Source organism: Schistocerca gregaria, chromosome 1, assembly GCF_023897955.1.
Source record: "Schistocerca gregaria isolate iqSchGreg1 chromosome 1, iqSchGreg1.2, whole genome shotgun sequence".
Taxonomy (NCBI): Eukaryota; Metazoa; Arthropoda; class Insecta; order Orthoptera; family Acrididae; genus Schistocerca; species Schistocerca gregaria.
In genome coordinates, this window is record NC_064920.1 from 1,012,198,804 (window position 1) to 1,012,226,496 (window position 27,693).

The following is a 27,693-nucleotide window of genomic DNA, read 5'->3' on the forward strand; positions in this document are numbered from 1 at the left end:
TAACAATAAACAGTAAGCTAAATTGGAAGCAGTAGATAAATACTGTTTCCAACAAGCTAAGCTCAATGATATTTGTAATAAAACAACTGACTCAGTATGCATTGCAAGACCTCTTTTTGAATCATACATGCAATATGGAATCACAGAATGGTGGAACTCAACTTCCACAGGAATGAAACAAATATTTGTAGAAACGGAAGAAAGCCATTCAGATTATATTAAAAAGGAATCAAAAAGAACATTGTAGAAACTTTTTCAAAGATGTTAATATTTTGACATTTTCATCACTGTATAAACTCAAAACAATTGTAGCTACTTTATGAGATCCCACAAAAGTGGGGACCAATGAGATCATTCACCCCTCACAATACAAGGAACAGAAAACAATTGTGGTATGTTTCACATAGACTTCATATTTTAAAAAATAACCTAAATACTTATTAAAGTTAATACATGCATTACTGAGAGACTTACAAAACTTCAAAACTTAGAAGATGTTTCCTACAACCCTAAAAACGTTTCTAATAGAAGAAGAATTCTGAAGTATGACTGAGTACATGAGTGACAGTGAGCAAAAGTTCATCCTGTGGGTGATAAATTTCATGTGCCATATTAAGAGAAACTAGAATTAGAGATTAGTGTTAGGAAGTAAACAAGAATTAAAACTACTCATGTGTAATAACGATTTATGTCACAAAATTGTATTTTTAGCTCTGGTGTTTGCGTTATAAATTACTGATCATGATGTAACACTAAGTATATACTGTAACAATATTATGAAAAGGAAAGTTTCCGCTCACCTTACAGCAGAGATGCTGAGTCACAGACAGGCACAACAAGAAGACTGTCACAAATAAAGCTTTCAGCCAGTAAGGCCTTTCATCAAACATAGATGACAGATATATCTAAAAACAAAGATGTTGTTACTTACCAAACGAAAGTGCTGGCAGGTTGATAGATCGTGTGTGTGTGTGTGTGTGTGTCAGTCATCTATTTTTGATGAAGGCTTTAACTGGCCAAAAGCTTTATTTGTGACAGTCTTTTAGTTGTGCCTATCTGCGACTCAGCATCTCCGCCATATGGTGAGTGGCATCTTTCATTTTCATGATATTCTTACATTTCATCCTGGATTTTCCATATGTACAAGGTGTAATTGGAAAGTTTTAAGAATGGATCCACTATCACTTACTGGTTTGGCAGGCAGGTACACAGAGGATGGGGGGTGAGTCATTGCCTTGTCCTTGAATGCCCTCTGACAGGAAACACTGTTTCCTTTATTCAGTTCATTGTGGCAGCTGGTTGAGTGTGAGTCTGTTAGAGCTTGTTGCCAGATCCTGTCTGTTTGAAAATAGACATAAAAACAGAGCGACGAGTTTGTGTGAAATTTTATTTTAAAACTGGTAAATCAGCTTCTGAGACTTATGAATTATTAAATCAACTTTTGGAGATAATTGTATGAGCCAGTCAAATGTTTTTGTCTGGTTCAAAAAATTTAAAAATTGCCATGAATTATGGGAAGATCAGCCATGATCCAGCCGTCCCAGATTTGTTAAACAGGGTAATTATAGATGAAGAATTGTGGGTATATGGATATGATCCTGAAACCAAAGTGCAGTCTTCGCAGTGGCAGACTCCAGGTTCACCACGGCCGGAAAAAGCACAGCACAGTTGGTCGAAGGTGAAAACAACGTTGGTGATTTTTTTCTATTCTACCAGTACTGTGCATCATCAATTTACCCCTGGAGGACAGACAATTAACCAGGAATACTACAAATGTGTCCTTGAGTGTTTGCGCAAAAAGGCGCAGAAGAAAAGTCTTGCATTGTGAAAAGACAGGAGCTGGGTGCTACACAATGACAATGCTCCAGCTCATTGTGCCTTCTCCATCGTTGAATTTTTGACCAAATTCAAAATTCCTGTGCTTCCACAACTGCCATATTCCCCTGATTTGGCCTCTGTGGACTCCTTCCTGTTTCCAAAACGAATTTTTTACTGAAACGGAAGTGATTTGACTCGATTTCAGACATCCAGGCAAATACACACTTCAAGAAAAAAATTTCCAGGAATGTTTCCAAAAGTGGAAACATCAATAGAGTCGGTGTGTTCAGTCAGAAGAAGACTATTTTGAAGGAGATGCATCACAGTAGCATGTAAGTACCACCATTATACAATTACAAGATGCATCACAGTAGCATGTAAGTACCACCATTATACAATTACAAGCCCATTCTTAAAACATTCCAATCACACCTTGTATATACTGTGCAAGCTATTATGAGTATTTGCTGTGGAACCTATTTTTTCTATAAATATATTTTGTCTAGATTGGAGGCATAATGACTTGTACAGTTTTACAAGTACATAGCTCTACAAAAGGTTAATTTATGGAACTAATAAAAAACACAAAGCATACACACAATTGTGTCACCCTTCCATCACAACACATGTGGAGAATCACTGAGCTAATGAGACTGTAATCTACCCCTCCCTTACTTGTTGTTGCTACTGTCCAAGATGGTGAAGTCTTTTCAGAAGATTTGAGAGGAGTAAGATTTACAATAAACTTTTTAAATATGTCTTCTCGTACAGTTGGCCCCAGTTCTTCATGTCTAAAGGTCTGATTCTTAAAGCTGAAATTCTCACATTTTAGGTTCTCGTGGTTCAGTTGGTCTAAATAATTTAGAAGAATGTCTTTGCAGAATTTGTGTTTTCACAATAATTTATTCTCACATTGTTCTATATCATACTGTCTTTTCAATTGTCACATTAACAAATCCAAACTACATTGTTCATCCAAAATACAAAAATATGTCAAGTCACATCAGAGGCACACATACTACTACTTTACTCTGTCGTAATAACAATATTCCAAAGGGTTTACAGTTTTTCTTGACAAGTGAATTTCTGTTGGTTTAGATTATTGTTTTATAAATGAATTGCTGGATTGTGTAATTAATAATAGAAATTTTAAGTTTGCTAAATATTTTGTAATTTCAAATGTTTCTAAAATAAAACAATTTTAATTGTACATTCAGAGCTAGTACATATTGATTGAAACAACGAAAACAAAGTAATTCCTTTTCATAAATTTTAGATTGAAATATCACATATTTTGTATAAAATTATACAATTTTTTTTTTTTCAGAAAAATGGCTGAGATAATATTGATCTGTCCAAAATTTGAAAAATATTTCTGGTATCAACTACTACTGTTGAGGAAAAGTAATGCTAGAGGAGGATGTCCCTTACAAACACAGCTAGGAGCTGGATTCTCTCATCACAATATTGGTCTCTGAACCTCACAAAGCAATGTTAAAGATAAGAAAAGTTGAAACTTGAAACTTCCTGGCAGATTAAAACTGTGTGCCGGACCAAGATTCAAACTCAGGACCTTTGCTTTTCGTGAGCAAGTTCTCTACCAACTGAGCTTCCCAAGCACGACTCATGTTCCGTCTTCACAGCTTTACTTCTGCTGGTACCTCATCTCCTACCTTCCAAACTTTACAGAAGCACTCCTGCGAACCTTGCAGAACTAGCACTCCAAGAGAAAGGATATTTCAGAGATGTGGCTTTGCCACAGCCTGGGAGATATTTCCAGAATGAGATTTTCATTCTGCAGCAGAGTGTGCACTGATATGAAATTTCCTGGCAGATTAAAACTGTGTGCCGGAGCACTTGCCCGCAAAAGGCAAAGATCCCGAGTTCGAGTCTCGGTCTGGCACACAGTTTTAATCTGCCAGGAAGTTTCATATCAGTGCACACTCCGCTACAGAGTGAAAATCTCATTCTGGAAACATCTCCTGGGCTGTGGCAAAGCCATGGCTGTGCAATATTGTTTCTTTCTGGAGATCTAGTTCTGCAAGGTTCGTAGGAGAGCTTCTGTAAAGTTTGGAAGATAGGAGATGAGGTACTGGCAGGAGTAAAGCTGTGAGGACAGAGTGTGAGTCATGCTTGGGTAGTTCAGTTGGTAGAGCACTTGCCCACAAAAGGCAAAGGTCCCGAGTTCGAGTCTTGCTCTGGCACACAGTTTTAAGCTGCCAGGAGGTTTCATATCAGCCCACACTCCACTGCAGAGTGAAAATCTCATTCTGGATAAGAACAGTTGTTACTTATGTGAAGTATGGCATTCCTAGTGTCCAAAAATTAAATTTTCTGCTACAATGACCCATCTGAAATGAGGATCACATAGCATAAGTCACTGAAATGGAAAGGGAATGCCAAGTGAATTTAAGGGAATTTGGGACCACATGCAGAGGTAAATGCACTGTCACAGTGTTGCCAAATATTTTCAATCATGTTGCCAGGTCTTAGAAGTGCTAGGGGCAGCTATGTAGTGAAATGCTTTGTTCTGGTCATCTTATAAGGGCTCTCAGAGGAGAAGCATGAAAGTGTTTGATTTTTGTGAAGGATTGCCTCCTGATACTTTCTGACATCACCTTTTATACTATCTATATACACTATGTGATCAAAAATATCCAGACAACTGGCTGAAAATGACTTACAAGTTCATGGCGTCCTCTATCGGTATTGCTGGAATTCCATATGTTGTTGACCCACCCTTAGCCCTGATAACAGCTGCCACTCTTGCAGGCATATGTTCAATCAATCAGGTGCTGGAAGGTTTCTTGGTGAATGGCAGCCCATTCTTCACAGACTGCAGCACTGAGGAGTGGTATCGATGTCGGTGGTGAGGTCTGGCATGAAGTCAGCATTCCAAAACATCCAAAAGATATTCTAAAAGATTCAGGTCAGGACTCCGTGCAGGCCAGTCTGTTACAGGGATGTTATTGTCATGTAGCCACTCTGCCACAGGCGATGCATTATGAACAGGTGCTTGATTGTGTTGAAAGATGCAATCACCATCCCTGAATTGCTCTTCAACAGTCAGAAACAAGAAGGTGCTTAAAACATCAATGTAGGCCTGTGCTGTGATAGTGAAAACAACAAGTGGTGCAAGGCCCCTCCATGAAAAACACAACAACACCATAACACCACTGCCTCGGAATTTTACTGCTGGCATTACACACACTGGCACATGGCATTCACCAGGCATTCGCCATACCAACACCTTACCATCAGATCACCGCATTGTGTACCATGATTCATCACTCCACACAACATTTTTCCCCTGTGCAACTGCCTGGTGTTCACACTCCTTACATCTGTGTACCGTGGTTCGTCACTCCACACAACATTTTTCCACTTTTCAATCGTCCAATGTTTACGTTCCTTACACCAAGCAAGGCATCATTTGGCATTTACCATCTTGATGTGTAGCTTATGAGCAGCTGCTTGACCATGAAACCCAAGTATTCTCACCACCCGCCTAACTGTCATAGTACTTGCAGTGGATCCTGATGCAGTTTGGAATTCCTGTGTATCCATGTCTGCCTATTGCACATTATGACCCTCTTCAACCGTCAGCGGTCTCTATCAGTCAATAGATGAGGTCGGCCTGTATGCTTTTGTGCCGTACATGTCCCTTCATGTTTCCACTTCACTGTTACATTGTAAACAGTCGACCTAGGGATGTTTAGGAGTGTGGAAATCTCGCGTACAGATGCATGGCACAAGTGACACCCAATCACCTGACCATGTTCGAAGTCCATGAGTTCTGCAGAGCACCCCATTCTGCTCTCTCATGATGTTTAATGTGTGAGGTTGCTTATATGGAGTACCTGGCAGTAGGTGGCAGCACAATGCACCTAATATGAAAAATGTATGTTTTTGGGGGTGTCCAGATACTTTTGATCACATAGTGTATAAGCTATTCGATTAGATTTATTGTAGACTCCCAAATTTTTTAAGTGTTCTGGTATGGAAGGGGGGGCTCTTAAAGCCAGTGTTATACAATTTCAGCACAGGGATAGCAAAGACAGCGACATCAGTTTCTGCTCATGCAGCATACAACATCTGAAATATTGAGGTATATAATTTTAAATACTGTACAATTTCTCCTAAATACAAACAAATAAAACTCTTACTTTGATAGTTCACAATGAACACTTATTTCAATGGAATAAAAAGTAACTGGAAATCAATATTCCCTCACACATCACACAGCAGTAAGATATGAAATGCATTGCGCCTCAAAATTGAATGTGTCTGCATGCATACTTGTGCCATGTACAGATAGAATTTCATAACTAATATGAGAATGCAGAAATATTTTGGTGGGGATCGAAGCAAGAAGAAACACAGTCTGGTTCCACTCAGTAATCAGTTCATTTGAGAAGATAAGAAACTGAAAATTATATTCATTAACATAGATACTATATTGTAAATGTGGGCAATGTGTAATTCTGTGCATTCGTATGTTTTTCATCGTGAGATCTACATATGTAATCCATAATAATAAGCCTGTTGATTGCTTTCTGAATATTTGTTCTTGTTTGGTCCCTAAATTTTGAAAAGAATTCAAATCCATGTCACTGATAGTTCCTTTGAATCATTCCAGTGACTTCTTTTGTGTGCTGTTGCATGGTACTCTTAAAGCAGACCACAAAGCCTGCTGCTTTGAGGTATTAGATCAAGGTTGCCAGAAGGCTTACAAATTGTATTTGAAATTTAATGTCACAAGTGAAACACACACTTGATTACCCAGATGTTTCGTATTAAGCTGTGTGAATAAAAAGCAAAAAGAAATTATAATCTATCAATTGGCATAACTCATTCAAACAGCAGAGGAACAAAATTATCCTCATGGTCACAAATTTGTAGCTATTTGGAGCAACGGCAGAGTCAATACTGTCTGTTCGATCGATGATTAATAAATAGACTGTGATATGGATCTATCTGTCATCACAGTGTTAAACCAACATAATTGTTGCTGAGTTCTGCCTGTGTCATCAGCCTCTCAAAGCTATTGTTCATTAGTAGCTTTTCCTATTTCCTTGGAAATGAGACCCCAACTTAAATGTGCATATTCTGCATGGTGAAACACCAACATACCATTTTTCTGGATTCACTGCTATTGTGCATCAGTAACAAACAGGGATAGGAAAATTCTTGGGAGTGAATGAATAATAATAATTATTATTATTGTAGTAACAATGACAAATTAAATTGAGTGAAGCTTATTGGATTACATAAGAAGGATAACGATTAAAAATAAAAATAGGCTGATCAGTTGGCGCAGTGCAAAGGTTTTCATAGAATTTTGTTACAGAATTTTACTCTGGCTATTTTCAAAGACAAAGGAGGAAAACTGAAGTGATACACATTGATGGTCCAGTGAGAGCTAAACCAGCAACAAACCAGTTCACAAGATCATAAAACAAGCTTGGTGCCACAGAGCAAACATGACAATGTTACATTTAGCCCTCTGCCTTACTCTGATCATAGTTGATGCAGACAGTTCACAACATGAAATACAAATTCAGTTGTAGTTTAAGTGTGGAATTATCTTCCAAAGATCAAAAAATTAAGTTTATGATTCCTATCTCATATAAATACGATAACTATTCAGATTATTTAATTAGTATGTAAAGAGAATATTATGAGAATTTAGCAGGATCACTCAGCAGTAATGCTGAAAGTAAGTGAGGATCATGAGATGCTAAACATCATCAACAATATTGCCTTTCCTCAACTGCACTGGCAATACAAAGAAGTTCATGGTTAGCTCACAATGTCCTCACTGCTTTCCATAGCATGCTCCAACCAGGTCTCAGTGGAGCTACACTAACAGACATCAGTCTCAAGGATGGCTTCAAACCAACACCAGATTACACCACCGAAAAATGCAAATGAGTTTCTTAGCTATTCCATTTGACTTCTGGTGAGAGCTTATTTTAACAAAACCAAAAATGTGAGCAAGACAATCATGTCCATAATGTCAAGAAATGGTGAGACCTCAAATGACTGTGTCTACATCCAGTCTTGTGTCATACACAGCTAAAATGTCAGGAATACCACCAAAATATGAAGACATTATGGGTAATAGACTAATACATCACTGCCACAGAGTAAAAATTCAACTTTTGGATTCACAAGGAAAAATTTAAAGTATTACTACTGAAGAATAAACAAACCAGAATAAATAGGCAAATGTGCAGTTGTGCTCTTTCATATATTTTGCACTTCAAGTTATACCATAAGAAATGCACACTAATAAGCATGTTCAGTGCTTTCATGATTTATCCATCTTGTCTGATCACGATACGATGAACAAGGTACAGAATCTTGCCACTGGCAGTTGCTTCAGATCTTTTCAGAGATTTTTGTTTCTTTTGTTGGTGATTAAGATGATATTCATGAATCAGACAACTGTAGCTACTCCTGGAAGGTCGCCAAGAGATATATGACATGGAGGATTAAGATTCACCAGTTACTAGTGACAGTTAGCAGCTCAATTAAAGTAGTAGTGAAAGGCAGTGATAAGATACAGCATTTGCAGCAAAATTGGAACTGATTTCAAAATCAGCTACCATTTTAGAAAGTGAGCCCTTTACAACTAAGCAGTCAAGGCACTGCTGCAGTAAACACTCTTTCATTGCCATAATTGTAGCTTAGGCAGAAGCATGCAATGTGTAAGATGAGAGTAGGTTTAGGTTATGCATGAAATAACCTTTTTCGATTCAAAAGGGTTTGCTTTACTAACCCAGTATGTTATCTTAAGTGGGAATTATTCAGATTATTTCATCAAGCTGACAAGGAAAAGTAAAACAAATTTAGCAGGCTCAATCAGTCCCACACTCACAAATATCTACCATTACAACAGAATTGGCAAATAATGCCTACGATGTTGCAAAGTCTCAACTGCACTAGTGGCTACTGTTTTTGTAGCTGGAATTTTGCGTGATCTGATCTTGTCAACCGGTCTAGCATGAGACGATGTGCTACATTGGAAGTCTGGATCTGAATATGTGAAGTACAAGTGGAATTGCACAGTGCCCACATTTATACTTTAGTATCTATGTTAATGAACATAATTATCAGTTTCTTCTCTTCTGAATCTTGAAATGAAATGATTACTGGTCAGCATCAAATAATTAGTTAACTGTGTTTTTTCTTGCGTTCTTGCAGTAGTTGTGAAATACTATTTGTATGTTGCACAAGACTGCATATAGACACAATTAATTGTAAGGTGCAGTGTGTTTGATATCTTACTGATTCGTGATGTGTAGGAGAAGATTGATCTTCAGTTACTTTTTATTCAATTGAAATACGTTTTCATTTCAAACTACCAAAGTAAGTGTTTTATTCATGTGTGTATTGTAGAAATTGTACAGTAATCATGATGGAAAATTATATACCTCAATATTTCATACACCGTATGCTGTATAAGTGGAAGCTAATATCACTAGCTTTGATATCCCGCCCCTGAAATTGTATAACACTGGCTCTAACAGCCCTCTTACACACCAGGAAGCTTCAAAAATGAGGAATTTTAGATTAAATCTAATTCAATGCCTTAAATACAGATAGTCTGAAAGGTGACATTAGAAAGTATTGGGAGGTTGTTGTTATTGTTGTGGTCTTCAGTCCTGAGACTGGTTTGATGCAGCTCTCCATGCTACTCTACCCTATGCAAGCTTCTTCATCTCCCAGTACTTACTGCAACCTACATCCTTCTGAATCTGCTTGGTGTATTCATCTCTTGGTCTCCCTCTACAATTTTTACCCTCCACCCTGCCCTCCAATGCTAAATTTGTGATTCCTTGATGCCTCAGAATATGTCCTACCAACCGATGCCTTCCTTTTGTCAAGTTGTGCCACAAACTCCTCTTCTCCCCAATTCTATTCGATGCTTTATCATACTCGAGAGGACGTCATTATCAGGAAAAAGAAAACTGGCATTCTACGGATCGGAGCGTGGAACGTCAGATCCCTTAACCGGGCAGGTAGATTAGAAAATTTAAAAAGGGAAAGAGATAGGTTAAAGTTAGATATAGTGGGAATTAGCGAAGTTTGGTGGCAGGGGGAACAAGACTTTTAGTCAGGTGAATACAGAGCTATAAACACAAAATCAAACAGGGGTAATGCAGGAGTAGGTTTAATAATGAATAAAAAAATAAGTTTGCGGGTAAGCTACTACAAACAGCATAGTGAACGCATTATTGTGGCCAAGATAGACACAAAGCCCATGCCTACTACAGTAGTACAAGTTTATATGCCAACTAGCGCTGCAGATGATGAAGAAATTGATGAAATGTATGATGAGATAAAAGAAATTATTCAGGTAGTGAAGGGAGACGAAAATTTAATAGTAATGGGTGACTGGAATTCGAGAGTATGAAAAGAGAGAGAAGGAAACATAGTGGGTGAATATGGATTGGGGGAGAGAAATGAAAGAGGAAGCCATCTCATAGAATTTTGCACAGAGCGCAACTTAATCATAGCTAACACTTCGTTCAAGAATCATAAAAGAAGGTTGTATACATGGAAGAATCCTGGAGATACTAGAAGGTATCAGATAGATTATATAATGGTAAGACAGAGATTTAGGAACCAGGTTTTAAATTGTAAGACTTTCCAGGGGCAGATGTGGACTCTGATCACAATCTATTGTTTATGAACTGTAGATTAAAACTGAAGAAACTGCAAAAAGGTGGGAATTTAAGGAGATGGGGCCTGGATAAACTGACTAAACCAGAGGTTGTACAGAGTTTCATGGAGAGCATAAGGGAACAATTGACAGGAATGGGGGAAAGAAGTACAGTAGAAGAAGAATGAGTAGCTTTGAGGGATGAAATAGTGAAGGTAGCTGAGGATCAAATAGGTAAAAAGATGAGGGCTAGTAGAAACCCTTGGGTAACAGAAGAAATATTTAATTTAATTGATGAAAGGAGAAAATATAAAAATGCAGTAAATGAAGCAGACAAAAAAGGAATGCAAACGTCTCAAAAATGAGATCGGCAAGAAGTGCAAAATGGCTAAGCAGGGATGGCTAGAGGACAAATGTAAGGATGTAGAGGCTTATCTCACTAGGGGTAAGATAGCTGCTGCCTACAGGAAAATTAAAGAGACCTTTGGAGAAAGGAGAACCACTTGCGTGAATATCAAGAGCTTTGATGGAAACCCAGTTCTAAGCAAAGAAGGGAAAGCAGAAAGGTGGAAGTAGTATATAGAGGGTCTATACAAGGGCGATGTTCTTGAGGACAATATTATGGACATGGAAGAGGACGTAGATGAAGATGAAGTGGGAGATACGATACTGCCTGAAGAGTTTGACAGAGCACTGAAAGACCTGAGTTGAAACAAGGCCCCGGGAGTACACAACATTCCATTAGAACTACTGACGGCCTTGGGAGAGCCAGCCCTGACAAAACTCTACCATATGGTGAGAAAGATGTATGAGACAGGCGAAATACCCTCAGACTTCAAGAAGAATATAATAATTCCAGTCCCAAAGAAAGCAGGTGTTGACAGATGTGAAAATTACCTAACTATCGGTTTAATAAGTCACAGCTGCAAAATACCATTGCGAATTCTTTAAAGATGAATGGAAAAACTGGTGGTAGCCGACCTCGGAGAAGATCAGTTTGGAATCCATAGAAATGTTGGAACACGTGAGGCAATACCGACATTACGACTTATCTTAGAAGAAAGATTAAGGAAAGGCAAACCTACATTTCTAGCATTTGTAGACTTAAAGAAAGCTTTTGACAATGTTGACTGGAATACTTTCAAATTCTGAAGGTGGCAGGGGTAAAATACAGAGAGCGAAAGGCTATTTACAATTTGTACAGAAACCAGATGGCAGTTATAAGAGCAAGCAGCAAAGGAAACAAAAGAAAGTTCAGAGTAGGTATTAAAATCCATGGAGAAGAAATAAAAACTTTGAGGTTCGTCTTATATCCTTTCAAGACACTGTCCATTCCGTTCAACTGCTCTTCCAAGACCTTTGCTGTCTCTGATAGAATTACGATGTAATCGGCGAACCTGATTGAATAACAAACTAGAAAATTAATTTTGAGCCATAATCAAGCACTGCATATTCATGTAATACATTATTCATCATATAAAAATGGGTTGTCTGCCTCCATTGCCATTGAGCTTGAAATGCAAATCATACTGTAGGTATTTTTTGTGGAGCATCACTCAACAACAGTAAAGTATTTTATACTCTCCAAAGCAATGAACAGTAGATGATGCTTTTGACACAGGGTGAGGAGTGCAGCTCCTCTGAGCAGCCACTGCCAGCTGCCACCAATTGGGCCCTGGAGGGGTCTGATGCGTATGGCATTCGAAGGCAGACAGTCTGCTAAGAGATCTGCCACAAAATGTTATGGGACAGAACTGTCATTACTGACTTGTCAGAAAGTAAAATATATTGTAGAGGTGCTACCGTTACACTCAGAATGGTTGCATTCAGATGGAAGGTGCTATAAACATTTAGGCAACAAGCAGTTATTACTGCAAGATGCTGTTTACTGCTAGACTATGGGTGTATATGTAGCATAACAACTGAAACAAAAGACATGACTTCCTCCAGGAATTGCCACAGCCTATAATGATGCCAGATTGTGTAGATTGGTGGACTTAGAGTATTATCAATGTGGACACATTATTTATCCCATGTCATGATCTGTGCAGGCATAAACCTTGTAACAGACAGCTGCTGGCCAAGTTTTATGTCCAATGTTGTATGTCAACACATTTGGGGCAAGTTTTTTACTATCTCGTAAATGAAAATTGTTTCAGATCTTTTGACTTTTTCTATATTCATAGGAACCATTTCATTTAGTATCAGTGGAATAAACAATAGCATATCTCTTCTTTTTTTGAAAAAATATTTGTGTGTTATATATTCCCATGTGTTGACATGTTCACCATCCTTGTGGATCTCTTCATGATGGATATAGTGAACAAAACGTATGTGTAACTGGTACATTTGATATGAGAAATATTGTATTATCTATCTGCTCCATTCTTCATGAACATACTTGTCTTGTTTTTATGAGAGATTTTTCATACATTCACACAATAAGTTTGCCAGGTGCACAGACACACACACACACACACACACACACACACACACACACACACACACAAATTCCTGTATTCGGAGGGGGTGACAGACAGAGGAAGAAGAGACACTGGGATGAGAGTGTGGAAACAGGGTGAGTGAAGTAGGGTTCTGATGGGGAAGACAGATGGAGCAGAGGGCTAATGGAGACTGCAGTAATGAGGGTTACAGGAATGAGAGATCTGTTGCAATGAAAATGCCCATCTGCATAGTTCAGAAGAGCTGATGTGGGTAGAAGGATGCACATGGCATGGTTGTGAAGCAGCCATTGAAATGTTGAGCTCTGCAGCAACATATTCCGCCACTGGGTGGACAACTCTGCTCTTGGTCAGGTTGGTGGTAGCTATTTATTGCTGGGTTTACCATGTCGACACCAGACACCCCAATTTACTGGCACTTTTTAAAGTGTGTATGGGACCTCTACGAGGCCAAGGGGAAAACAAGTAAAGTGCATGAAACTGAAATTAGTTTTTTGAGAAGTTGGATAGATGTTGGAAAAAGAAATACATGAGAAAGAAGGGAAATGAAAGTGTTAGGAAAATAACACAAAAATAAAACACGCTACAGGCTAAGACAGAAAAAAAGATTGAAATGGTATGGGTATGTGAAGAGCATGAAGAAAATGGTGCCTAGTAAGATGCACAAGAAGGAAAAAATTATAAGAGATAAATGAGAATTCTAAGGAACAAGTGGCAAAGAGGAGTGGGAGAAAGCATTCAGAACTGAGGAAAAGACTGGGCCACAGTGATGGCAGAGAGGTTGTTGGATACCAGAAGTGATGGAGAGGCGTGCATTCCAAGCTGACTCTGCCGGTGAGTGGAGGTGAAGAAGATGATGATGATGATGATTACAGTTCAGAAATGCTTTGGAGGAATTATTTCTGAGCATAATATTTTTTAACTAGAAGTAATGCAGCTGTTTCCTTGAACTGTTTTTAATTTTAATTGTGTTTGTAATACAGTGCATGGCAATCACAGAGGAGTTCCAATAAATACTTTTTACTCCATGCAGAATGTATGTCACCTGAGTATATGAGAATATGTGACAAGTTAAAACTGTCTGATGGAAAGGTATTTGAAACTGAATCGCTGCCTTTGATGGACAGTGCATTATGCCAATTGAGCATGCTTCTGGGACCAATTTTTAACATGTCAGTGAGAGAGAGAGAGAGAGAGATAGAGATAGATAGATAGAGAGAGAGAGAGAGAGAGAGAGAGAGAGAGAGAGAGAGAGAGAGAGGAGGGAGAAGTAAAAAAAATATTCTCGCTTTTCTTTATTGACACAAATTATCAGCAATGACCATTTATGAAATGAAGCAAGTAGTATAGGCTAATGATACAAATGTTGATGGCTCTTTCACTAATATGTGGGTGTCCTATTAACACAAATATTTATTTATCTTTCAGGCAAGGGACTTCAGAGGGATTGGAATATCTGTGGTGACTCTTTTGCAGACTATCATGGGATATAATATTTATGAATCAATTCAGAAAGCTGATTGGTTTTTTGCCCCTATATACTATATTGCATATGTAGTATTTGTTTTCCTCATATTATTGGTAAGGCAACTTTAAAAAATTATAAGAATAAGTGTTTACACAGCCATGGTGAATGTAATTGTGAAGCAAATGCCTTATATTTTCAGAATATGTTTATTGCAATTATTGTATATTCATATTCAGAAGTAAAAGCTGAGATAGCTGTTATGGATGACGATTTACATTTGACTGACTTTTTGAAAAGACACTTTAAAAATGTGATGGAGAAGTTTGGCGTATACAGCACATATGAGCCAAAGTCTAAGGACAAAGAGAAGAAGCTCACATATAATGATATCAGAGAAATTTTACGAGAGTGAGTGTGTTAAAATATCAGTACAATCTGCATTAATTCCAGTAACTTATCTCATTTCTGACTTTTGCTTCATTCATTTTTGTTAAAGGTGCAAATTTACAGACTTGGAGATAGAAATGTTTTTTGCAAAATATGACATCACAGGAGAAAGAATAGTAACTGAACATGACACACACAGAATGTTACGTGATATGGGATGGGTGGACAAGGAAGACGAAGGTTGGTTATGACTCAGATTTTAATTAAGGCCTAGTCATAGGGGTAGTTTGGTAACTCCCAGTAGCTAAACAAAATTCAATTTGAAAATCAAAATAAAAGTATAATTGAGCAAGTAATTCATTACTGGGTAAAATGTGTTTGAAATTATTTTAAATTATTCGAACATCATACAGCTATTCAAATTTGTATGGTATGCCCTTGAAATTGTATAAAGTTTGACGTCATCACTTATCCCCAATAATTGTCAGTCTGTAAAATACAAAGTACCTTTTACTGTATTATTCAAGCACTTGTTAATTTTGCTACAAAAATTGATAGTTTGACATATTTCTGTGAGAGGTTTGCTTCCATGAGTTTATGAAAGAGGCATTTTTGACTTTGAATCAGAGAATTTCTCTATAATAAAGTACCATTCTGGTGTGATTTATTTCGTACCTAATTGAGAATTTCTAAAGTTTTCCAATATTTTTGATTCAATTTTTTAAATTTTTCAAGCCTCAGATAATATTTAACTTAATACAGACTTTAGTATTAGAGACATTCATTTATGTTAAATCTTATGTACAGTAATATTAACATATTACCGTATTGGTTTACAGATGTGGAACCAGAAGAAGATTCTGGTGTGTCTGTAGATGAATTTGAAGAGTAAGTATGTTGCCTAGGAAATGCAACAACACTATATTCCATTTATGTCAGTGCAGTTATTTTAACTAAATTGTTAAGTGACAACAAGCTGTTGTTAAATTGAATGGTCTCTGGGGTGTGGAAAGACATCAAAGATGTACATTTTACTTCATTTATTTAATTTAAGTGCTACACAGTAAAATAAATTTAGATCACTGTATTACAGTGATAATTCCTAATTATGAACTAAACTAAGATATTAAATTTAAGAGTTCTTGCAAAGATTCTTTTCAATGGAGCAGATGGAGGTGCCAAACAGAAAGTTCTTCAATTCACTCTTAAACTTGACCACATTATCTACATTACATTTAATGTGCTTTGGTAGGTTGCTGAACACATGTGCATCCATGTATCTGTTCTGTAATAATTTTAGCCCTACAAAGTCTTTGTCGGTGTTACTTTTGGCTTTGTCTTATAAATGCTTTCCATTATTTTTTCGGAATAAGAAATATGTTGGTGATGATATATTGTGCATGTATTTGTGTCAAAATACCGAGTTTTCAGGTCTCTGCAGGATGTTCTAGAATTAACACCAGATACAATTCTTATTACAAACTATTGTATTTTGAAAATACTGTCCTTGTACACTGTCTCCAGAAAATGATTCTATACCTGATTATGAGTGGAAGTATGCAGAATAAAGTAGTTTCTTCATTTTTAAGTCAGCTATAGCAGTAATAATTGAGCTGCTCGGGGGAACAAAATGGTAAGTGCCAAAATCACAGTTTCGAGATACAGCGCATCTAAAGTTTCAATTGATCTGCAAATCTGAATAATTTTTTTGAAGAGTCATTTTATTCTGTAGTGATTCTAACATCTATCTTCTACTATACAGACATAAATGAAACTCAGAAGTGACTAAAACAAATGAAATATACAAAAATTATTACGTTACCATACACCATTAACAACACATAGTGATATAACATTACATATTAAATTTTACAGTAAGTTTTCAACACTTTACTGAAACTGCAAAATCATTCATCACTCTCATTACTAATGTCTTTTTCATCCAAAACTGTTGGCTTTAGTGAGAGGAAAAACTCATTGTGGCCAGGAAGTATGTAATTTAGGAACGGCAAGACGTCAGCAACTTTCCTCTTTTCAATAGGCCTTGGCCCATTGTATTTAAGTCGAAGCGTAGGAACTGGTCCTTGCCTTCCACATTTCCTGAAGCTTATTTCATGCCAAATGTCATGACAAAATGTCTCGCTGATGAATAAAGATGATGGATATTCAGAGGTCACTTTCCACCTACATACTTTCCTTAAGTTGACATCTTGACCATCAACTTTCTTCTTTCTGAAGACAAACGCTTCTTTAGAGTGTCGTTTTTAATAGAAATCCTCTCTTTTCATATTATATACAAGCAATGGACACTCCTTAGCCGACTTCTTGATGATCTCACACCACTGACCTGGACTGTACACATCTTGTACTTGTTGGTGAACGTAATTTTCAATTGTACTTCAGGAACATAATAGTATGTGCATGCACTTACCATTATGTTCATGAAACGTACTAAAGACAGTATATTTATAAAATAATATACCTCTGACTCATCTGAATCGTTAGGAATGTATTCTGGATCCCTCTCGAAGATATTAGTATCATTGGAAGTATATTCCTCGTCTTCTGCCATGTTCACTGTAGCAATAATCTCGGAGATGTTTTTACTTGCCGCCATTCTCTCTGTCACTTACCATTACGTTTCCGCAACAGATGGACAGTGGCGCTTACCATTAATCTCCTTCCTGACATCTGTCGAGTGAATTTGGAATTACTAGTAAGTTTAGTGCATTGTGCACGCTAAATACACGGTGATGGTGCTCACCATTGTGTTCCCCCAAGCAGCTCAATTAAAGAAAGGATTTTAAAATTCAATATCTTCCTAAAAATATAGCTGTTTTTGGACAGGTCAATGGATGCATTTGGGGACATGAAATAAAGCAAAATAAGCACAGTTTATTGGATCTTTTTGCACCTTTTTGTGAGCTTACTACATCTATTCCACACATAAGCACCTTCCTTCCCCCTCCCCCCATTTTCATCTGCATTTTGATTTTTTTTTCTCTTCTTGCATAAGATTTTAAGATTTTTGTCTAATCACTATTCAACAATGGTCAATAAATATTGAAATCTAATTTGTGGAATGCACTAGTAATTATGCATACCCCAAGCAACAATGGCCAACCTCAGCAGTAATAGTCAACCTCAGTAACAATAGTCAACCTGCAGCTGTGAAATTAAGTAAAATTTAAGCTGTGATAATGCAGCAGTTGAAGTCTAAATTCAGTTAGTGCTGGCATGAAATGAAATAAAATGTTATGTGATGAGGGTCTCCCATTGGGCAGACCAGTTGCCTGGTGCAAGTCTTTTTGACGACTTGCGTGTCATGAGGATGATGTAAGGATGAAGACAACACAACATCCACTCCATGAGCAGAGAAAATTTCTTATGCAGCAGGGAGTAAATGTGGGCCCCTTACATCGCATTCAGCCATGCTGACCACTTAGCAATGGAGGCGGACAGTGCTGGGTTGAATTTAATGGTTCCTATATTTTTTTGTTGTGCGAAAACTTTGATAAAATCAAATACTATAGTTGTGCTCTGGACTCAATGGACACAGAAGCCATCAAGCAGCCCCAACAATTAGTCAACAATAAAGACCTAGATTTGAAAATTTTTGCATTGTATGACTAAATATTTGCCTGATGTGATTCAGAGTTTGGAAGAAGAAGGTTGGGGAAGGAGGAACAGTGGGAGATGTTAATGAGCATGAGGGACTTCCTTGATGGATTTGCTAAAGATAAATTTGAAGAACAATCCAGATTTGGAAACATTTGCAACTTTTACTGAACTTCCTTTGTGGGTACAGACAAGATATGCTCAATTACTTTTTGTGGATGTGAGTGAAGTTTCTCCATATATAAGGAGTTATTGAGCTTAAAGTGCCAGTGACTTAGTGTGAAAAATATTGAAGTGATGTATGTAATCCACTATAATGTAACATTGTAACTGAGACAACGAACATTAATGTAGTTGGCTTAAACCCAAATAATGTAATTTTATCAGTGCCTTTTTGCACCTTTTTGTATGTATTTTTGGAACATTTTCCCCCTTTTATGACCAGAATTTGCATCTTAAAATCCCATCACAAGTGATCATGCACAGTGCAAACATAGCTGATTTCAGGCGCTTCATTTATTACAGGAAGTGGGTTTCCCAGTTAAAGTTGTGATCTATCTACAATCCCAACAATATTACCCTTTCTACGTCCTGTATTTCATTGTTTGACAAAACCTGTTTTACAGTGCATGGATTGATTTAAAAATTACTGAACTATTTGTACTGAGTCTTGTCAAAATTTAATGATAATCCATTTGCCTAGAACTACCTGTTTACATTTCTTGTATATTTCATGAGCTGCCTTTCCAGTAAATGAATTGGTATTATTGTTTATTCCTATTACTATGTTGAATATCATCTGCAAAAAGAACACCTCCTGAAACTGCAAGTGAAAGATCATTTATGTATATCAAAAACAACAGCAGACTCTAAACCAAACTGTCTGGTACACCATCACTGATTTCTTCAAATTCCGAGTGCTTATTGTTACATATTTGATGTAACTGGCACACATTGCATTCCATCACTAAGATAAGATAAAAACCATAAGCCTGTTTTGTCCACTACTCCATAATATTATAACTTTTCCATTGGGATATCACAGTTCAATAAGAGGTTTTAGTCAAGTACAAAATATTTCTAATGGTAGTAATTTCTGGTTTATTCATTGTAGTATATCATCTGTCAAGGTAAATATATCCAATCAGTTGAAATCTGAACTATTTGCTACTGAGTGTTTTTTCCTGTATTGAATGTTTATAAAATCTGTTGTACGTAATATTGTAAATTTTTTTTGAGGCTACTTACAGTAATCTGGTGAATCAGTAACTCTTTACCAATATTTTGTCTCCTTTCCTCTGAAGTGATTTGAAACAGTATGTTTAAGTCTCTCTGGGAAATTAACACAGTGAAAATATTAATTTCACAAGTAATTCAATACATTGTTACCCACCACATAGAGAAGGCATTGTCCTACAGATGAGCACAAATTTAAGAATACTATAAATATTCAAGCTTCCAGACAGAGTTTTTCCTCAGAAGTAGAACTCTTGCACATTCATCCACCAACAATTTACACACACAAGGCTACTGTCTCCAGGTACTAGGGCCTGACCAGACCATCCATTGTTCAATACATTATTAAATTCAGCTGAACAACATTTCATTATTTTTCTGCTGATTTCATCATAACTACTTGAACATTTATCTTTATCTATAACAGTTGGTGTCCTGATTGACTGACTTACTCGTTCAGTGACTCATCATCGCTTGCCCAAATCACCAAAGACATAGTTTAAGAAGAGATTTTTTGGTATTCCATCCCTAAGCAGGTGAAAATGGAGGTGAGGGGGTTTTGAAAATATGTTGCTATTAAGATTATTTTGGAGCTAGACCCACGAAAATTGGTATTTGAATTCTTGATCAGAAATAAAGGAATATTTGTTTCAGTATTTCTTGAAATTTAACCCCATTGTGGGTGAAATAGTGGTTGAAAGCTTTTCTGACAACATCATTATAAAGAACTACTAAAATATTTTTAAAGCTACATCTCTGAACATTGGTATTTGACCTCTCAGTTACAAATGAAAAGATATGTTTTTCAGTGTTTTTGGAAGTTCAGTCCCTAAGGGATTGAAATAGAGGATGAGATTTTTTATGTAATAATTTCATTATGAAAGCATTGTTAAAGTGAAATCTATGAAAATTCGAATTTGGGTCTCAGTTAGAAAAAAGAAATGTGTTTCACTGTTTTTGGAAATTCAGTCCCTATGGTGGTGAAATTAGGGATGAAACTTTTTATGGAAATATTTCATTATGCAAGCATTGTTTAAACTGAAGCTATAAAAATTTATATTTAGCTTCTCTGATAAAAATTAAAAAAAAAAGTGTGTCATTGTTTTTGAGAATTCAACCTGTATAGGAGGGAAATAGGGGGTGAAACATTTTATGAAAGTATTTCATTGCAAAAGCATTTTTGGAGCTAAATCTTTGAAAATTGGTGTTGGATTCTTGGTCAGAAACAAAAAAATGTGTGTTTCACTATGGGTGAAATAGGACCTGAATGATTCACTGTTTCATCATTGCCTAGCCAAGGACAGAAACTTGAAATCTGGAGAGGGTGTGGGTCTTATACTGTAGGTATCATTTAAGAAGGGATTATTAAAAATTGCACTCCAAATGAGGAAGGAGAGGGGCGTACAGGGGGATGAGGGGAGGGGGATGAAAGACTTTTTGAAAATATGTTACTATTAAGGCAATTTTAAGCTAGAACTGGTATTTTGTTTCTCAGTGTTAAATAAAAAGAAAAACTTGTTCATTTTTTGGAAATTCAATCACTAAGGGTGTAAAATTATGGTTGAAAGTTTTTTTGAAAATAAATCATTATTAAAGACCTACTAAAGCATTTTAAAGCTACATCTATGAAAACTAGTATTTGACTTCTTGGTTACAAATAAAAAATGTATGTGTTTTTGGAAATTCAACCCCTCATCCTCCCTGCAGTCCGGACTTGGCTCCATCTAATTTTTACCTCTGAAGGTCCACCTGGGAGGTAAAACATTTGATAGTGAGAAAGACCTCATTTCCTATGTCAAGCAATGGTGTAAAAGTCAATCCCCAGAATTTTACCAAAGTGCATTTACATCATGGAAAGAGTGTTGGGTCAGATGCGTCACAGTTTATGGAGGCTTCATGGATTAGGCTCAATGTATAGCTAAATGTTCCAAGTACGTTCACAAAAAATTTCATTATCCTCCTGCAAAAAGTAAAAAAAATAGAGACTACTGCGCAAAACTTTTTGAGCGCCCGTTGAGCATTTGGAAAAGACCAAGTTTCTATGAAAAGTTTCATTTTGTCAGCAACATAAAAATTTGATTTAAAAAAAGAGAAAAAAACAAAAAAAGTCAATGCATGCCATACATCTACACAAGAGAAGCAAACTAGTTTTAATAGAGTTGATAACATTGAGAACTTTTTTGGAGGGCTAGGACAAAGCTGAATTTTATTTAGCTTGATAAATGAAAAGTCCTAGTTTGCTTTGTTCTAAAGTATTACATTTATTCTGTTAACAAGTTTTCAGCTTACAAGGCCATCTTCAGTAAATATCTGAAGGTGGCCTTGTAAGCTGAAAACCTTTTAACACAATAAATGTTATACTGTAGAACAAAAGCAAACTAGTGCTTTTCGTTTCTATAATGTTGTTCTAATGAGAACCAATAGAAGATTTAGTTATCTAACTTCTTTTTGATGGCTTTTGTTTGGAACTGTGGGCTCTCTGCTAAGAAAGTGTTCAGACCTAGAGTATCTGCTACTGACAGCAAAAAATTACTGGAAGTTTCTGCCATAAATTTAATTTAAAGGCATTCACTTTCTTACATGTGTTAATGTTTCTGTTGGTGTACCATCAAAAATAATTAATATGGTCTTAATATTTGCTACCATGTAGTTCAGTAAAGAAAACAACCTTTGTAAGTTTCACTAACTGTATACATTTGTTCACATATAGGTCTCTCACTCCTCTGTTCAGAAATATAGTTTCTGAGTACATGTTGTTGTTTTTGTTGTTGTTGTTGTTGTTGTTGTGGCTAAACATGCCTTGGTGCACAGCCAGCACATCTTGGCACAGTGTTACACCATCCGGGTTATCTGGATACTTCCCACTAACACCAACCTATCCGAACTCCCGAGATGGGAACTTGCCCTTCAATATATCCTCTCTTCTCGTTCTCCACCAGGCCTCAATCTCCGCTAATTTCAAGTTGCCGTCACTCATACCTCACCTGTCATTCAACATCATCTTTGCCTCCACACTTCCGCCTTGACTTACATCTCTGCCCATACTCTTTGCCTTTAAATATGTCTGCTTGTGTCTGTGTATGTATGTATGGAGATATGTGTGTGTGTGTGTGTGTGTGTGTTTGTGTGTGTGTGTGTGTGTGTGTGTGTGTGTGTGTGTGTGTGTGTGTGTGCACGAGAGTATACCTATCCTTTTAGGCCCCTAAGATAAGTCTTTCCGCTCCCGGGATTGGAATGACTCCTTACCGTGTCCCTTAAAACCCACATCCTTTCATCTTTTCTTTTCCTTCCCTCTTTCCTGACGAAGCAGCTGCCGGTTGCGAAAGCTCGAAATTCTGTGTGTGTGTTTGTGTGTTTTATTCATTGTGCCTATCTACCGGCGCTTTCTCGCTTGGTAAGTCTCGGAATCTTTGTTTTTAATATATTTTTCCCATGTGGAAGTTTCTTTCTATTTTATTTACATCTTCACACAGTATCTTATCTCCCATTTCGTCTTCATCTACGTCCTCTTCCATTTCCATAATATTGTCCTCAAGTACATCGACCTTGTATAAACCCTCTATATACTCCTTCCATCTTTCTGCCTTCCCTTCTTTGCTTATAACTGGGTTGGCATCTGAGCCCTTGATATTCATACAAGTGTTTCTCTTCTCTCCGAAGGTCTCTTTAATTTTCCTGTAGGCAGTATCTATCTTACTCCTAGTGAGATAAGCCTCTACATCCTTACATTTGTCCTCTAGCCATCCCTGCTTAGCCATTTTGCACTTCTTGCCGTTCTCATTTTTGAGACGTTTCCATTCCTTTTTGCCTGCTTCATTTACTGCATTTTTATATTTTCTCCTTTCATCAATTAAATTCAATATTTCTTCTGTTACCCAAGGATTTCTAGCAGCCCTCGTCTTTTTACCTACTTGATCCTCTGCTGCCTTCACTAATTCATCCCTCAGAGCTACCCATTTTTCTTCTACTTTTTCTTTCCCCCATTCCTGTCAATTGTTCCCTTATGCTCTCTTTGAAACTCTGTACAACCTCTGGTTCTTTCAGCTTATCCAGATCCCATGTCCTTAAATTCCCACCTTTTTGCAGTTTCTTCAGTTTTAATCTACAGGTCATAACCATTAGATTGTGGTCAGAGTCCACATCTGCCCCTGGAAATGTCCTACAATTTAAAACCTGATTCCTAAATCTCTGTCTTACCATTATATAATCTATCTGATACCTTTTAGTATCTCCAGGATTCTTCCATGTATACAACCTTCTTTTATGATTCTTGAACCAAGTGTTAGCTGTGATTATGTAATGCTCTGTGCAAAATTCTACCAGACGGCTTCCTCTTTCAATTCTTAGCCCCAATCCATATTCACCCACTATGTTTCCTTCTCTCCCTTTTCCTACTGACGAATTCCAGTCACCCGTGACTATTAAATTTTCGTCTCCCTTCACTACCTGAATAATTTCTTTTATCTCATCATACATTTCATCAATTTCTTCATCGTCTGCAGAGCTATTTGGCATATAAACTTGTACTACTGTAGTAGGCATGGGCTTCGTGTCTATCTTGGCCACAATAATGCGTTCACTATGCTGTTTGTAGTAGCTTACCCGCAAACTTATTTTTTTATTCATTATTAAACCTACTTCTGCATTACCCCTGTTTGATTTTGTGTTTATAACCCTGTATTCACCTGACCAAAAGTCTTGTTCCCCCTGCCACCAAACTTCGCTAATTCCCACTATATCTAACTTTAACCTATCCATTTCCATAAATTTTCTAATCTACCTGCCTGGTTAAGGGATCTGACATTCCACACTCCGATCTGTAGAACGCCAGTTTTCTTTCTCCTGATAACAATGTCCTCCTGAGTAGTCCCCGCCCGGAGATCCGAATGGGGGACTATTTTACCTCCGGAATATTTTACCCAAGAGGACGCCATCATCATTTAATCATACAGTAAAGCTGCATGTCCTCGGGAAAAATTACGGTTGTAGTTTCCCCTTGCTTTCAGCCGTTCGCAGTACCAGCACAGCAAGGCCGTTTTGGTTAATGTTGCAAGGCCAGATCAGTCAATCATCCAGACCGTTGCCCCTGCAACTACTGAAAAGGCTGCTGCCCCTCTTCAGGAACCACCTGTTTGTCTGGCCTCTCAACAGATACTGCTCCGTTGTGGTTGCACCTACGGTACGGCCATCTTTATCACTGAGGCACACAAGCCTCCCCACCAACGGCAAGGTCCATGGTTCATGTGGGGTCTGAGTACATAATGCGAGAGAATTCAATGTCCTCTCTTTATTTGTGTCAAATGATGCTTACCTGGTATTATAAAAGAATGATAATATTCCTGCAGTACATCCACATTCATTAACCTGCCTTCCACAAGCAAAATACCCATGCACAACAAAAAGGCACAAATCCCCAAATTCACTGTTTTGTAGAATACTGGGATTGGCCTTTGACAAAGTAATCTCATTGACATATAATCTATGCAAACATTGTCAGCGGTCCTTCCTATGATGTTTTGAATTTACTGTGCAGTCAATGGTGCAGCTATCGTGTTTTCGTTGGATTCTGGTGTTATTAGCAAATATCAGTGCACACCATATAAGTCTTTTTGGCTGATAACTGTTTTCACAGCAGTTCATCATCAAGTTTAATGACTGATACGAAGATTACATTAGCACTCATGAGTTGACCCATTTGTAACATCAGTTTGGTTTGCTGCTAGTATTAGGTAAAATGGGAAGGCTTATCTGCCAGTAGAAGTATGTTGTGAACTCGATGTACTTATTCTTCTGTCATTTTTACCATTCTTAGTGGCATCTAGCATAACTGAGATGCCTCAACAGGCTTCTACTAGGAAGGTCATGGGGAAATGGGAACTGAACATAATTCATTAATGCATATTTGAATTACAGTTTATCAAGATTTCACATAAATCAGCAAACTTTAAAAGGATGGTCCTCCAAAACCAAAAAGTATAGTTACCAATTTCTGAACTGAAAGCAGTGCAAATGTTCTTCACATCAGCGAGCATTTGATAGCAAAATTATGTAATCTGAATTGTACAGGTTTTAAATAAAATCATACAACTCTGAAAAGCTTTTAGCACTGCATGAAACAGTGTACACAAACTCACAGTAACACCCAACTGAACTTTAACTGGGCACATCCTACAGCATTTAAATCAATTTAAATAACATTTAGAAAAAAGATGAATACAACATCTATAAAAAGAAATTCCAAACAGCCTTCTGGTATCGCAAGTGGTTTTTGCATGGCAGTAGAACCCATGACACTCCACAAGAACATGACCAAGTAATGTGAATTAACTGTCTAAAACGTACACAAGAGTATTATTACAAACACAATAAAAGTAACACACAAAACATAGTGTGGCAACAAATAGCTGAATTTCACACTGTGGGAATTGGATTTAGGGATTAGCTGCCCACTTCCTTCAGTACCACTCTGTTTTACAATGTAAGAAATGACAAGTAAAATCTTTCTGGTACTAATGGATATAGCAGAGAGATGCAATAAGTTACTAAAATATTGCTTGATTTACAAGAAGTAGAAAATTTTTGATTGCAAGACCTATACTACCAGTCTTCAATACACAATCCCATTAATACTTAGAGAGCTCAGGCTGGGCCAACTCCATAAGGATAGCCACAAGAACCCACATGGAGTTTCAAAAGTCACACCAAAACTTGATGTTATTCACAATAGCAATATGTACTAAATGTAAGATCACACGTCCTTTGGCCAAGTGGTTCTAGGCACTTCAGTCCAGAACCGCACTGCTGCTAAGGTCACAGGTTCGAATCCTGCCTCGGGCATGGATATGTGTTTATGTCCTTAGATTAGTTAGGTTTAAGTAGTTCTAAGTTTAGTGGACTGATGACCTCCAATATTATGTCCCACAGTGCTCAGAGCCATTTGAACCATTTTTGATCACACGCCTTATCCACATGTCCCACCAAAGGACCAATGCAATAAACAACAAGCATGTAATTAGAAGGAAGTTTTACTATGGGAGGCTAAACCTTGGCAGAAAAATTAAATGATTTAAGTAGCAAGATGACAATTAGTGGGTATCGGTGTCTCTCAGAGGTCTGTCCAGTTAATGAGCATTACCCTTGTCAGCACACCCTGCAAGACACTCAGCTGGTGTAATGTGTCATTAGTGCAGTTACAACAGTTCTGCTGAAATGCTAAACACAAGCAACCACTTCAAAGCTCCTCATTGGGTATTAATGGAGAGACATAAACATCCAGCTAGCAGTTCTGTGGCAGCAAGTAGCATAGAACTTTGGAACAGAGGGCAGTTTGTAGTACCAGTTCTTAGGCTGCAGTGGAAAAGGTTTCCTGTGAAACCACCTGCTATGGCGGAATGCGTCAAACATGCCTGTCATCGAAAGCACAGCCACCAATCGCAGACCATCAGGTGCTCCACATAAGCCAGGAGTTTGCCAGCTAGGCACCATCTGCCTCCTTGCCAGTGACCTCTTAGAAGCTACCTACAGACACACTCTAGTCGAAGATAAGTGTGCACAAAAGCCAGGCACAATATGTCGATTCATGATGTGGCTCAATAATATTTTTGTAGCTGGGCAGATCAACATGTCAAGTGTAACCTGATCCTTGGGAGGGACTTTGTGACTGTATATGTGTGCTCGTAGCAAGAGTAGTCTGTCCCTTTCTTCAGTAGATGCAGATAACTTTGAGACACCACATTGACTGGATTTTTGTATCAGAGCAGGCAGCTTGGTAGGGCCACAGCGAGCAGATGCACTGTGCAGTTCAAAAACTATAATTTTTTATACAAAATACCTTCTTTATAATTTATGTGAAACTAATGATAAGGCAGAAAGTACTTCTGTACTAACATTCAGAAACTGAATTAATGACTATGGGACTCACTCAAGCAGTTGGAAACTGCTGTGGACATGTTGGAAGGTCTCCAGAGAGTCATACCAGAGGTACCTCAAGTACTATCCTCTCCTGTGGAACCTGTCTCCTCTGCAGGAATTAA

General features: G+C 37.5%; 1 protein-coding gene across 1 annotated transcript in view; it reads left to right on the plus strand.

Moving 5' to 3' along the window:
- The window catches only part of LOC126284714 (polycystin-2-like), a 162,242-nt gene that overhangs the window by 101,390 nt on the left and 33,159 nt on the right, over positions 1 to 27,693 (plus strand). The window contains exons 7-10 of the mRNA XM_049983881.1: positions 14,380 to 14,532; positions 14,619 to 14,827; positions 14,916 to 15,046; positions 15,646 to 15,694. Of these exons, the coding sequence (XP_049839838.1) occupies positions 14,380 to 14,532; positions 14,619 to 14,827; positions 14,916 to 15,046; positions 15,646 to 15,694 (542 nt within the window). The remainder of the gene's footprint in view (positions 1 to 14,379; positions 14,533 to 14,618; positions 14,828 to 14,915; positions 15,047 to 15,645; positions 15,695 to 27,693) is intronic.